General features: G+C 36.5%; 1 protein-coding gene across 1 annotated transcript in view; it reads left to right on the plus strand.

Annotated features, from left to right (window-relative positions):
- Nucleotides 1–12,838, plus strand: part of NDFIP2 (Nedd4 family interacting protein 2) — a 54,720-nt gene extending 41,882 nt beyond the window's left edge. The window contains exons 6-8 of the mRNA XM_045839169.1: nucleotides 7,272–7,338; nucleotides 9,907–10,012; nucleotides 11,313–12,838. Of these exons, the coding sequence (XP_045695125.1) occupies nucleotides 7,272–7,338; nucleotides 9,907–10,010 (171 nt within the window). The 3' untranslated portion in view covers nucleotides 10,011–10,012; nucleotides 11,313–12,838. The remainder of the gene's footprint in view (nucleotides 1–7,271; nucleotides 7,339–9,906; nucleotides 10,013–11,312) is intronic.
- The last annotated feature ends 1,149 nt before the right edge of the window (nucleotides 12,839–13,987 follow it).

The raw sequence follows: 13,987 nt of genomic DNA on the forward strand, positions 1-13,987 counted from the left end.
CTCCTATTAATCACATTTATTTAAACATTGATTTCTAATCGACTGTCAGATCCTCCTCAGATTTTCAGTAGAATCACAAACCTAATATATCAGCTTCTCTTTAGTGGTTGAGACACTTCCATTATGCACCTACATTATCTAATTGATTAAAACATTACTCATTACAAAAAATGTTTAATGTGTTTCTTTTTTTAAATTAAACTTATCGGGGCGACATTGGTTAATAAGATCATATAGGTTTCAAATGCACATTTCTGTGATACGTGTTCAGTGTACTACACTGTGTGCCCGTCACCCAGAGTCAGATCCTCTTCCGTCGCTCTGTGTGTGGCCCCCTTCACCCTTCGCTACTCTGCATCCCCTTCCTTCTGGTAGCTGCCATGCTGTTGTCCGTGTGTTTCAGCTTTATATTCCGTATATGAGTGAAATCATACGGCTCTTAGCTTTTTCTGACTTATTTCGCTTGGCATGATATTCTCAAGATCCATCCGTGTTGTCCCAAATGGCGGTGTTTCATTTCTTACAGCTGAGTAGTATTTTGTGTGTATGTGCCACATCCTTTTGATCCAGTCCTCTATCAAAGGACACTGTGGTTATCCCCGTGTCTCAGCCACTGCAAATAATGCTGCAATGAACAGGGGTTGTATATATCTTGGCAAATAAATGGTTTCGAGTATTTTGGGTAGATACCCAGAAGGAGGACTACTGGATCATGTGGTAACTCTACTCTTAATTTTTTTGAGGAACCACCATACTGTTTTCCCATAGTGTCTACACCAGTTTACATTCCCACCAGCAGTGATGAGGGTTCCTTTTCTTCACAACCTCTCCAACACTTGTTATTATCTGTCTTGTTGATGATAGCCATTCTAATAGATGTGAGGTTGTATATTGTAGTTTTTTAAAGAAATATAACTTTGGGAAACAAACTCACTTCCTGCTTGGACCCTTATCATTTAAATTGAGGGTGTCAGCAAAGCAGGTTTCACAGGATTTTACACATTCTTTCTTAGGCCTGATTGCCCTAGGGAACCCGCCTTTTCCAGCACAGGGCCGCACCTACCTCCAGCATTGTTTCAGGCTTAAGTCAGGCAGGGGAAGTAAGGCAGCCAAAGATTAGGAGACTTCTTGAAGACAGAATGAGGACTCAGGCTATGTCAAAGCCAAAAGGCAAGGGTCCATCACCCCCTTTTTCTGTAGCCCCCAAGTCCTTCCCTGAGGGCCCCTTCAAGACTGTGCCTGTCTTAGGTCATCCCTCTTTTGAGGAATCTTACCCATCATTGCCTAACCAGTCATCCGCCTAGGACCAAGCAGGGTTGAAGAGAAAGGGGGCAGAGGTGGTCTCTCTACAAGGAAGATAAGCTTTGTCTCCTAAGTGGCTTATGGTCCCAAGGTCCTTTACTCAGCCTTAGCCACAGGGAATTACAGCTTCTGAAACAAGGCAAGGCAGTTCCCAGCACCCTGTACCTTTTCTTTATTTCACTTTGCATAGCCTTCACTTTTTCCTCCATTTTGCAACCATACTCAACCATTTCTGTGAGCATCCTGATTACCAGTGTCTTGAACTCTGCATCTGATAGGTTGACCAGTGTCTTCATCACTTAGTTCTATTTTTGGAACTTTGTTCTTTCATCTGGACTATATTATTTTGTCTTGGGGCACCTATTATATAGTAAGCGACAGAGCCTTAGGTATTCACCAGGATGGGGCAACCCATGTCACTGCATTGTGGTGCCATCTGTGGGGGAGGGGTCCCAGAGGGAACAATGCCCCTTGCTCTGCTCTCCCCAGCTTTCAGTCACTTCCTCTGCTACCCACAGGCAAATTGGGCCCTTCTGGTGCTGATTCCCAGGTGGGTGGTTTTGTGTACGTTCTAGGACCCTGTGGGTCTCTTCAATGAACTCACCTGTGAGGTTGGGAGTTTCTCCCATGACCACAACCCCCACAGATTTTACCAACAGAGGTTTTGAGGCTTTACTTCCCCACGCTGGAACCCTGGGCGGTGTGGTCTTGTCTTGTCTCGCTCCCCAGTTGTTCTTTCCAGTTTATGCACACACGTGTGGGATCGCCAGCTCCGCCAGCCACTGCCTCACCCACCCAGTCCTCCAGCTGCTGCCTTGCCACGCGTCTTCTCCGCCCTCCCGCCTCTCTGAATAAATGTTTCTTTAACATCTCGGTTGTCAGACTTCCATACAGTTCGATTTTCTGGCAGCTCTGGGGTTATTTGTTTTTAAATTTGTTGTTGTTCTTTTGGTCGTATGAGGAGGCCCAGTGTATCTACCTACGCCTCCATCTTGGCCGGACTGGTGTGTTGTAGTTTTGATTTGCATTTCCCTAATAGCTAGTGGAGTCGAACATCTTTTCATATATTTGTTGGCTGTTTGTCTTCTTGGGAGAGATGTCAGTTCAGGTCCTCTGTTCAGTTTTTAAATTGGGCTTTTGTTGGCTGTTGAGTTGTGTGAGTTCTCTATATAGTTTGGCTGTTAATCCCTTCTTGGAGCTGTTGTTCACAGAGATCTCCCATTTTGCTGGTTGCCTTGTCAGTTTTTTGCTGGGCAGAAACTTTTTAGTTTGATATAGCCCCATTCACTTATTTTTGCCTTTACTTCCCTTGCCTTTGGGGTCAAAATCATAAATCTTGACCAAAGTCCATACGTTTAGTACCTACGTGTTCTTCTGTGTAATACACTGTTTCAGATCTTATATTTAGGTCTTGATCTATTTTGAATTAATTTTTGTACATGGGAACAAACTGTAATCTAGTTTCATGTTTTGGCATGTGACTACCCAATTTTCCTAGCACTGTTTATTGAAGTGGCTTTCTTTTCACCATTGTGTGTTTTGGGTTCCTTTTTCAAAAATCATTATCCCTAGGCCCTGGCTGATGTGGCTCAGTGGTTGAGTGCTGGCCTTCACACCAAAGGGTTGCCAGTTTGATTCCCAGTCAGGGCACATGCCTGGGTTGTAGGCCAGGTCTCCGGTGGTGGGCGTGTGTGAGGCAACCACACGTTGATGTTTCTCTCTCTCACTTTCTCCCTCCCTTCCTCTCTCTAAAAAAATAAATAAAATCTTAAAAAAAATTATTTGCCCTTATACAGGTGGTTTTATTTCTGGGCTCACTTCTGTTCCATTGGTCTGTGTCCACCCCTGCCCCCAATACCATACTGTTTTGAGTATTGTAGTGCTGTGGTATAATTTGAAGTCAGGTAGTGTGATACCTGTGGCTTCATTCTTTTTTCTCTAGATTGCTTTAGCTATTCAGGGTCTTTTATGGTTTCATACAAATCTGATGGGGTTTTTTTTGTTCCATTTCTTTAAAAAATGACACTGAAATGTTGATGAGGATCTTGCATTAAATCTGTATATTACTTTGGATCATATGGTCATGTTGACTCTTCTACTCCATGAATACGAATCTTTCTATTTCATTGTGTCTTTTTCAGTCTCTCTTAATAATGGTTTGTAGTTTTCAGTATATAGATCTTTCACGTCCTTTGTTAAGTTTATTCCTAGGTATTTTATTCTTTTGGTTGGAGTTGCAAAAGGAATTGTTTTACAATAATTTCTTTGTTTGAAGTTCATTGTTAGTATGTAGGAACCCAGTGGATTAATATGCTTCTTCATTATTTTAAAACTTATTTTATCACTTCTCAGGGTTTCAGTAATCTTTTCATAGGTTTTGGTTATTAATCAGTTAGTTCTTGGCAGGGACCTGTGGATTGGCTTCTTCTAGGGTGATTAAAATTCAAGCCATTGTAAAAGTTGCTTTCTGACAGAATCTTGTCTTAATTTTATTTAAAAAATTGTAAAGTGGGTTCCCACCATAAGCATAAATCTGTTGGGTGTTATTGAACATACAGAGGTAAAGAGAGAATCTCTGTCCTTGCAGAAGTTAGGAAAAACCTCAAAATAGTTGGAGCTAAGTCCAACCTTGGTGATATTAGTAGGAAATTTAGTTACTATTACTCAAATGGTATTTCTCATCTAAGTTATAGAACTCAGAAAATAATTTGAGGACTGTTTTCTCAGTTTCTCCTAAGGTTGGTAAATTTCTAATATCGTTCTAGAGTCATACAAAAGAAATCAGTCCACTACATTCAGCCATGCCGTGAGGGCATTAGATCCTGATTCTCCCATGGAACCCTAGGTTGGACTGTCGAATAATCAACTGCACTTAATGTGACAAGATGGGGAACTTAAATTTAAAGACTGGAATTTCTCAGAGTTCTGATGGAGATTTAGATACGGCATCCCCTTGCCGGCTCAGTAGGACAAAGGCTCGGAAAGGGAATGGTGGCCTCTGCCAGCACTTCTGCCTGGGAGAAGGGTGGCCCTCCTGCCAGACAGGAGGGGTCATCCTAATGCCAGACAGTTCACTTCTTCCCGGTGTGTCCCTGGGCCTTTCAAGCTGCTGCCCCAGTGCTGGAGCTCAGAGGGAGTGAGTCCAAGTAAGTCCGTGTGCGAGCCCTTTAGGAGGAACTGCCAGGTTCTCTAGCAGCCCCCCCATTTCCCTCAGCCTTCATCTCTACTGGTTTTTACAGCCAGAAATTGTGGGGACTTTTCCTGGTACTGAAACCCTGAGCTGGGGGTGGGGGGCCGGGACGCCTCACTTCTCTGGGGGGACTTCTGCAGCCGAGATAGCCCTTCAGATATCTCAGGAGGTGTGGAAACAGCCTGTTCATCTCTCCTGCACGCCTACCAGTGTCGCTGTGGCTTCTTTTTTATATCCTTAATTGTGGGATCCTGCTTAATTTCAGGTGGTTCTGAATGATGGCTGTTCTGTCCTTCAGTTGTAATTTTGATGCGGTTGTGGAGGGATGCGAGTACTGTGTTTACTAGCTCGTTCTCAATTCAGTGCCTGTTCTCCTAAGTCTGCCCTGCCTCTGTGCTTTGACTTTCATTGTAATGCTCCAAGCAATAAATTTTCCTTGGAGGTCAGTACTGAGAGAGAGGTTTCCTTCTGAAAGCCTGGCTGTTTCCTTTATTAGACAATAAATTATAAATCATATTGCTGCTTTCTTTTTTGTTTCTGAGTTGCCATGAACCTCAGATTTAGTGTGAATATCTTTAGCCTAAGATTCTGATATTATTTCTCCCTAAGGCTTTGATGTTTTTATTGTTTCTTTTAAAATGCATATATGTTTTATTAAAAACAAGTCTTTTTTAAATCGACAGGATGTAAACAATAAAACACTGGTGTTATTTTAATAAAGTAAAATCAGATAGATTTCTTGTTAGTTCGCTTATTTTTTCCAGACTTCAATTTCTGATTGATTCACTTATTTCTTTTTTTTAAACAACAACTTGACTCAACTTTGTGATTTTTATTATTTTAAAACATTTTTGATAACTCAGTAATGAATAGAAGCTTATTTATCTTTTTACATAATGCGTCTTTCTTTTTGACTTCAGGGCAAAGGTAATTATATTTATTACTTGGAAGTAAATAAAGAATAGCTTTAGGTAAATATATTGGGTGAAGAATGAAGAACCCAAGCAATACCTTTTTAACTTTCTAATTTTAAAACATTTGATGTATAATGTTACATTGTTGCCTCTTGCCATGTAACATTGTATATTAAATATGTTTTAAAATTAAAAAGTTGAAAATGTATTGCTTTGGCTCTTTATTTCTTTTTGTTTTATAGTCTATAAAACCTATATGAAAACCTTTTATTTCTAATTATTAATCTCTTGAGTAAAAGTATAGTTCAGTACTACTTTATAAGCTATATTTTCTCAATTTTCTAGTTCTCCCTTCACTGTACATATTTACAGGTGTTGGCATATGAGCGATTTGCATCTTTTTTAAAAAAAATACGACTCATCAATGGATGCCCCCAAACACTTTATTATTTTTTTAAGAGACTTTATTTATTTTACTTTTAGAGAGAAGGGAAGGGAAGGAGAAAGAAGGGGTGAGAAACATCAATGTGTGGTTGCCTCTCACACACCCCCTACTGGGGACCTGGCCTGCAGCCCAAGCAGGCATGTGCCCTGACTGGGAATCGAACCTGTGACCCTTTGCTTTGCAGGCCTGTGCTCAATCTGCTGAGCTATACCAGCCAGGCATGATTTGCATCTTTAATGGTACTAGGAAATTTTTAAGCTTTGACTAAAACTGTGAGAATTTATATTATGGTTCATTTATAAATTATTAATACTTCCTGTTGAAATACTTAAAAGGTTTTAAAAAGCAGATTTAGATAATCTTTCATAGATACCTTTCCTCAATAGTATCATTATTTACAATTCATTAGCATTTTTGTTACTAAAAAAGCTGTAGGATTTTTAGGCTTTTATGGAAATTACCAATGAACAGTTGGAAGTAATTACCTATAAAGTTGGAAATGGATACTTTTAATTAATTTCAGTTTTGAGGACAAATCTGCATTGAACAAAATCATTTTTCATTAAATCGGACTCAGTTTGGAGACCAATGAAAACAGTAGATAAAGCAAGCCAATTTTTAGTAGTTTTGGAGTAGATTTTATAGTAAACACTTCAAAAAAATGTTCTTTGAAGCATTGTTTGGATGCTAAAGGATAATAGGGAAGAATCATCTTAAGTAGCTCTGAAGAAAATTAGAAAGATTTTTTTTTTAAAACTTTAAAATAATAAATCTTGATGAGTAGAGCCTAACCAGAAGAGGAAACTGCCTGCCACGGCCACTGCCGCGAACTGTTGAGGGGCAGCGGCGAGGCCCACTCAGCCGTTCTCAGCTCACTGTTGGGGACAGCACGCTGGAGCATCAGTTCGAAAATAAAGAGGCACTAATGACTTGGGGTGTATTCTTGGCAGTGATTAACAGTAGGGGGTGTACAGAAAGTCAAAAGCTCCTTTTTTTAGAGGTCAGCAGATCAGACCCGTCTGGTAAGATGGAACTAACATGGCTTTTGGTGTTCATATCTCCAGTAGCTGCAGTGCATTTGGAGTGGTGGTCATGGCTTTGGGAGATCATGAGAAAAGAACTGACATGTGAACTCGTTACGAGAAGGTGTTGGACTTACATATATGTATATAGCATTTACCCATTTTTTGTACAAGCAGGTGGAAACTGAATTCTGTTTCCCAAATACTTTGTATGTTATGTCTAAAAGGTTTTTTCTCAAATAATTTTATATGTATGTTATGAAATTTTTTTTCTCTTTTGGTGCTGTTTTTAAGTGCTAAAGATTATTTGAAGTAGATTATTCTGAGACTGATGATAATTTACAGTTTTTAAATTGAGGTACACAGATATGATTAATATGTTTATGTTCATTCCATAGTTTTCTGATTATTTTACTGGATATTTCAATGGACAATATTGGCTTTGGTGGATATTTCTTGTACTTGGTAAGTTTATTCTTGATGCATTTCACTGTGATTAATTTGCTTTTAGTTTAACTTTGGTATTTCCCAAAATTGTAAGTTGTAAATACATTGTGTTACAACTTATGTTAAAATAGATATTCTATTGTAAATTTCTCATATCCAAACACTTAAGTTGTCATCTCAGCTATTCAAATCATCTCAGTTGTTCCAGTCCGTACTCCAGGTTTCTCAGGTTGAAAATCCAGAGCCATTCAGTTTAAACAATCACTGGTTTAATGAGACTTGAATACTACAAAACCTGGAAATCGTAATATGATTAAAAAATAATTGTTATTTATCTTGAAAATATACATACCTAATTTCTTTTAATGGTTTTAAAAAACGTTGAAAGTAGGATAATCTGATGTGCTAGTCATTCTGTTATTTTTGGATCATGGAAATATTTTTTATACCTTCGAAATGTGCCCTGCATTAATCATTAATCTGCTAGGCATAAGGACAGGCATTATGGCTAATGGTCACTGGACTTCTGTCATTGCCTTCTTACAAGGAATGCCTTTTCATTATATTGATGAATTTTGGATATCCAATTCTTGTTTTCTTAGGTTTTTTACTTTAGATGTATGACAATTAAGTTAATCTTAAAATCACATCATACTCTTAACCCACATTTCAGATTTATTTACTGACATAAAATACACATTTTTTTCTACGTAGGTTTAAAAGCCCACATTTTTCTAGTAGCATAATTGTACCAGGGAAGAATAGCATTTCAGTAGGTGGCAGTCTTCTCTTGAGTTTGCATTTAGTCCAGCTATTGGACCTTTAGGGTCTTTTGAGACACAAATTCATAGTGGTCAGTTGGGGTCACCAGTTAAGGTCGCTAAAGATTCTGAATTATTTCTCTAATAATTATAGTGAAGTTCTGGTGTGATTCTGTTGGGGAGTAAGGCTCATACAGGGTTCAGCCAGTTTTTTGTATTGTTAGTTAGATTCTGACTGCCTGAATTCTGTGTTTTTTAGTTGAGTTTCTTACTTAAAAGTGAAAAACATAAAGCTTATTAGGCAGTTAAGCATATTAATCGAGTACATTTGCTTACATATATTATTGAGAGATTGAGGAAGCTTAGGAAGGCAACTGTGGGCACAGTGAAATGCAGAGGTCAATGCCAGGTTCACATCAGAGCCACAACCTAGCACTCGGGAATGTGGAAATGCAACCTATGTAAAAGTGTCACATATACTCAAGAATGTCCGGCGCATGGTAGAATTCAGAAATAATAGCCACTGAGTGATTGGTTTCTAGATATGGATTGTCTTATTTTAGAAAATGTCTGAGCAGAGTGAAATATCTCTTAGAAACTGCAGCTTCATAGGCAGAAGAAGGGATTTCACAAGTAATTTTGGTTTACATGACTCAATAATAGCTTTATATTTGGATCACAATGCCCATTATCTTTGAGCAGCACCTGGAAGGACATGGGGTGGAATTCAGAGTGAGAGGCACAAGAGGAAGGAGTTAGGATATCGGAAGCAGATGGCATCAGATTTGGGTGAAATTCATACCACTTATTTAAGTCATTGTTTGTATAGCTCTTCGTCTTCCCGTGTTTTAGTGCTTTGATTACTTTGGGACTCGGCATTTTAGACCCACAGTCTCTTCCTCCTGGTGAGGAAGGTTGCATGCATATGTATCTCCTGGTTTTGTTTTTGCACCCACAGTTATCTGGTTAAAAATTTACTGGAGTTAATAAATGTTTTCCTTAGAATCGTGTGTTTAAGTATATCAAAGACTTAATTTTACTAATAATGTTACTGCTTTTTATACTTAGCTAATAATTATTAAAGATACCTGTGATATAAATGGCTATTATTTAAAAATACTATTTTACTGAGGAGAACACTGAGATAGAGATATGAGATATATCCCAAACCATTTAAGAAATTACTAGAGTGGCTCTTTCCCAGTCCTTGTTCCTGATTCTTCTTAATTTTTATTATAAGTCAGTCTTTTATTACTTAGAAATATGAACTAATAATTAAAATTATTTATAGAATGTACGTGTATCTTCAAACACAGATTTTACCGATGACAGGCACTTGATGTTGCTAGACAGGCTTATTCTACCCCACAGTCGTTAGCGTTACCTTGCACACGCTCTGTCTTGAACTCTGACTTCTAACAGTAAACACATCTTAGTTTCCTTAATGGCGACTGTAATTGAAAATTTGGTAAAACGGGATTTCTAGGAGTTGAATCAGTTTAAGTGCATTAGGTAACTTTGCTATTTAAAGAAATCATTCAATAAATGTATATTTTTGTGTAATTCTAGATTTTCATGGCTGGATTTAGTTTTTACTTTAGCTACATCTAGGGTTAATAAATTGAAATAATTTTCAGGTGGCAGTAAAGTTTTATCATCATTCCCCATGATGGAGTTATTTTAGTATAAAGTATACTATGGAGTAAATGGGATTCTACAGATAAATTTCTTAAGCTAAGAGGATTCTGTTTATAATGGTGTACTTTAAATATATCATCCCCCTTACTGTGTAAGAACAAAATCTGTATTATTTCAACTTTCTCAGGCCTGCTCCTTTTCTTCAGAGGATTTGTTAATTACCTAAAAGTCAGAAACATGTCTGAAAGTATGGCAGCTGCTCATAGAACAAGGTATTTCTTCTTATTGTAAAGGTAAGCCATATTAATATATTAACTTTTTTTAAAGATTTTACTTATTTATGTTTAGAGGGGAAGGGAAGGAGAGGAGGAGAGAAATATCAGTGTATGGTTTCCTCTCGTGCATCCCCTGCTGGGAACTGGCCTGCAACCCTGGCATGTGCCATGACTGGGAATTGAACTGCAATCCTTTGGTTCACAGGCCGGTACTCAGTTCACTGAGCTGCACCAGCCAGGGCATATTAACTCTTTTTATTCCCTTTATTCAGATTCCCCAGATACATATTAAATGTTTAATGTGTGCTCATGTTATGTACTTGAATTGAGCAAATTTAACATTTGATAGTGTGAGCAGTTTATTGAAATTTAATAAGTTGTGAACTGCTAAAGATAACTTAGATTCGTAAAATTGAATTTCATAAATTTTAATTTTTTAAATATATGAGTGAACTGAAACTTTGACCACATGATATATACGAAGTAACCACAAGCACTTTGAAGGCTTTAAAACAAAACTTGACAAAGCCCTTACACCGAAGGGATGAGCATGTTGCATAAAACGATGTGAAATCCTCATAGACATCTAGTTAAAAGGACGAAAATAAATCTATAATTGAAAAACAATTGGCCATGCACTGAGGTTGACAAACTGGATCAAGGAATGGAAGTTGAAGGGAAAAATAGAAGCTCTGTTACTGTTTTCTTAATGTGTGACAGTTTGTATCAACAATGAAGGCTGCAACTTGAATAAATTTTAGGGAATTATAAAGAAATGAGCAGAGGTTGTCTTTGTAGTTGTCCAGTGAGTTTCTGGAGGCTGTGTATATAGTGATATTCATTTATTTACTGTGCAGCTAGTAGTATCGTCACACACAGAGACCTCATATCACTGCTTTGTATCCTAATTGTTAAAGCAAATACCATACCCTTCATATGTATAAATGATTTGAACTCTTAAAGTATTTGAACAGCAAAATACTTGGTAAAACACTTCAGGATGTATCTACTACGAGTACCAAGTGTTTCAGGGTTGCCATGTACTAAGTATGTTCTTTTAAAAAATTGTATAGTTTGTGATTTGATTGCTTCGATTTTATTTTTAACTTATATGAGTTTTATGTAAGCTCAAAATTTGCTTATTTCCTTTATGATCTCTTAAACTTTAGAATATATTCTGATATATGCTACTGTCATTTTTATCAAAATAAGATTGTATCCTTGATATAATACTGTTATAAAATGGAGTTTTATTGTATTATTATTTAGATAAATGCAACTGAATACATTTTAAGACTAATTCTTTCTTTGTCTCTAGACTACATCAACCAGACATTCCTTTCTTACACCAATGTGAAATTTCCAGATCATCTTGTAAACCTACAACTTTAATAGGATAGAAGACTACTAATAACAGAAGACAAATTAGTTAAGAAAAGATAGAGCTTCAAAATTGAATGGCAGAGTGGTTTATGCTTAAAAGCCATTTCTGTTCATTCTCTTAAATATTTATATTTCATTTGTTTCGTGCATTTGCGTATGTGTCCCTTCAAAAGATTTGCATATACTTGAAAGACACCGTGAAGTTGCAGCAGTGAAGTCCACTCACATTTGGTTGATCAGTGTTTGATATAATTGGAAGAGTTGAGCGATAAACAGTGTTCTAGCATGTAAATGCCATGACTTCTGACCTGACATTTAGTGTAATAAAATTGAGATTATTAACCATGTCAAATGCTGTAGTTCCTGCCTCTGAGATTCATCTAGTAACTACACATGAAACATCCTTTGTTGTAAAGTTTTTTGGAAACTGCAGTGCTGATTACTAGAAAAGCTTTGTCAGATTTTTGAACATGATTTTACATCGTCATTTAGCAAAGCTCTTTCTGTAAATAACCAAGAATAAATTACTTTCTGCATTGTTTTCTTAGAAATTGTGTCTAGATATCTTCTCATTAATTTTAAAATAAGTAATTTAATATATACAGAACATTTGGGTGTTAAAGTTAGTTTGTTTTAAGACAAATGTTAAGAAAATGTGGGTGTTCCACATATCCTCTATAAGAACAAGATTGTTAAGGGACACGCCGGTGTTAGGGATCTTCAAACGAGAAGCGTGGTTTCTAGCCTTGCCCGTCTCAGAGATTCTTACAGGAAGCGATTGTATTAGATGTCGTATTTATTTCATTTATGACAGTTTTGAAAATTAATTTTTTGAATAAGATAGTCTCATTTGCATTTGTCTTTTAAAAAGCCAATAAAAGTATCTTTTCATTATCATTGTAGTAAGTTTTAGATATTTAGTTTGTTAAATTTAGCAAATAAAAACTTGTGCTATTAATAGCTCTAGCTTTGTGGTTGTAGGACTGACTTGTAAAACTCATATCATGATATGCAAAATATGTTTCCAAGTTCCGGAAATGTCTGTGGAGTATGGGGCCTGGGCTGTGTCTGCGTGCTGCGAGACTGTGTGTGCCACCGTTACTGCAACTGGAATCGACGTTACGTTCATAAGCTACTGCATTTTGCAAGTCATTTTATGTCTTGTTTACTTTTCTTTTCCGTTAATGTCTTTGCTTTTGAGTGCCAACATTAAAACGATCAGAATTATCTCATCTTTTAAACTGAAAAATCATTTAATACAGCTAAATAGAACACATAAAATTGACTGTTTATTATTAGGCACGGAGTACTACTAAAAGATACACCTAAAACTATTCAGGGACATTTTTCCATTGCTGGAAAAAAATTTATTATGCTTTATAGCTTCTTTTGTATTTATCTGTATTTTCTGATTTATTTCATTGTCTTTCATAATAAAACATACATTTTTGTTTTTGCTAATTGTGCCTCCTATTTTTTGTTTGCCCTTATATAGTCCCCTCCCCTGCATAGAATTTTATTGTTGATTTACGTACCCGTGTTGCACCCCTTGAAGTAGAAACAATAGCATGGAGTAAAGAAAACAATAAATACTTGATTTAGTTGCCCGATTTGGAAATTAATTAAAATTAGAATGTACTTATAAGAAATGTAACCTCATAGTAGATTCTTCTTTATCTCATATCAGTTTCCTATAGACCTATACTATGTTCTTTTAATAATTGTAACTAAATGAAGCTATGATGCATGCTAATTTAAAATTATTAGATCAGGTATTAAATATCAGTTTATTAAAATTACACTTAATTTTTGTGTTATTTATACTTGGTTTCTGAATATGGATGTGTCACTTTTGGTCCAACATCAAAATTTCACTTTCTGTTTTGATTTTTGTTCCTCCAAATCTGTGTGATTCAAGTGTGTATGTTACCTGATTCTCTATAATTGGTATAGTTCAGTAGTAGCCTTAAACCTCATCATCCAAGCAGGGGAATTGGAATATTATTTAAAAAAACTTAACACCTTCTTTCAGATTTATCAAATCCTACGTATGTCCCCTCATTTCTTGTGAGCTTGGATGGAACAGCTGCTGGTGTGTTTTGGGGACACACCCACCTTTGCACTCTGCCTTAAAGATTGAAAATCAAAACCCTTGTTAGGGTATCTAAATTTTTGAATGAATGTGAACTTGGGCTTGGACGTTTAAAAAACGTATTAAATTATTTCTATTATATTTGAATAAGCTAGTTATGGCCAGATAATCCATTTTTATGTGTTTATATAAACTGATACTAAGATAAAAATATATTTTCTGTGTTAAGGATAGACTTTAGAAATTGAAAAGTAAAGACAAATCTGTTATATTCAGTAAAAGTGAACATCTTTGTTTACTAAAAAAAAATACTAACCTAGCCCCTTTTTGGAGTCTGTAAGATATATCCCATGCCTTGGAGATTGTTCATGATTTTCTACCCATTTACACAGTAATCACTAATGTATTTCCAGTAAAACCTCTTCTAACAGTAAAAGTGGAGTCCAAAAAATTCAATTGCAGAAAAATTCAAGGTTCCCTAATTTTTTTCAGGTAATCTGTACTGTCCCCCTAAAACA

The sequence above is a fragment of the Phyllostomus hastatus genome, unplaced genomic scaffold (genome assembly GCF_019186645.2).
Source record: "Phyllostomus hastatus isolate PE091 unplaced genomic scaffold, TTU_PhHast_1.1 phas_contig_29, whole genome shotgun sequence".
Classification (NCBI taxonomy): Eukaryota; Metazoa; Chordata; class Mammalia; order Chiroptera; family Phyllostomidae; genus Phyllostomus; species Phyllostomus hastatus.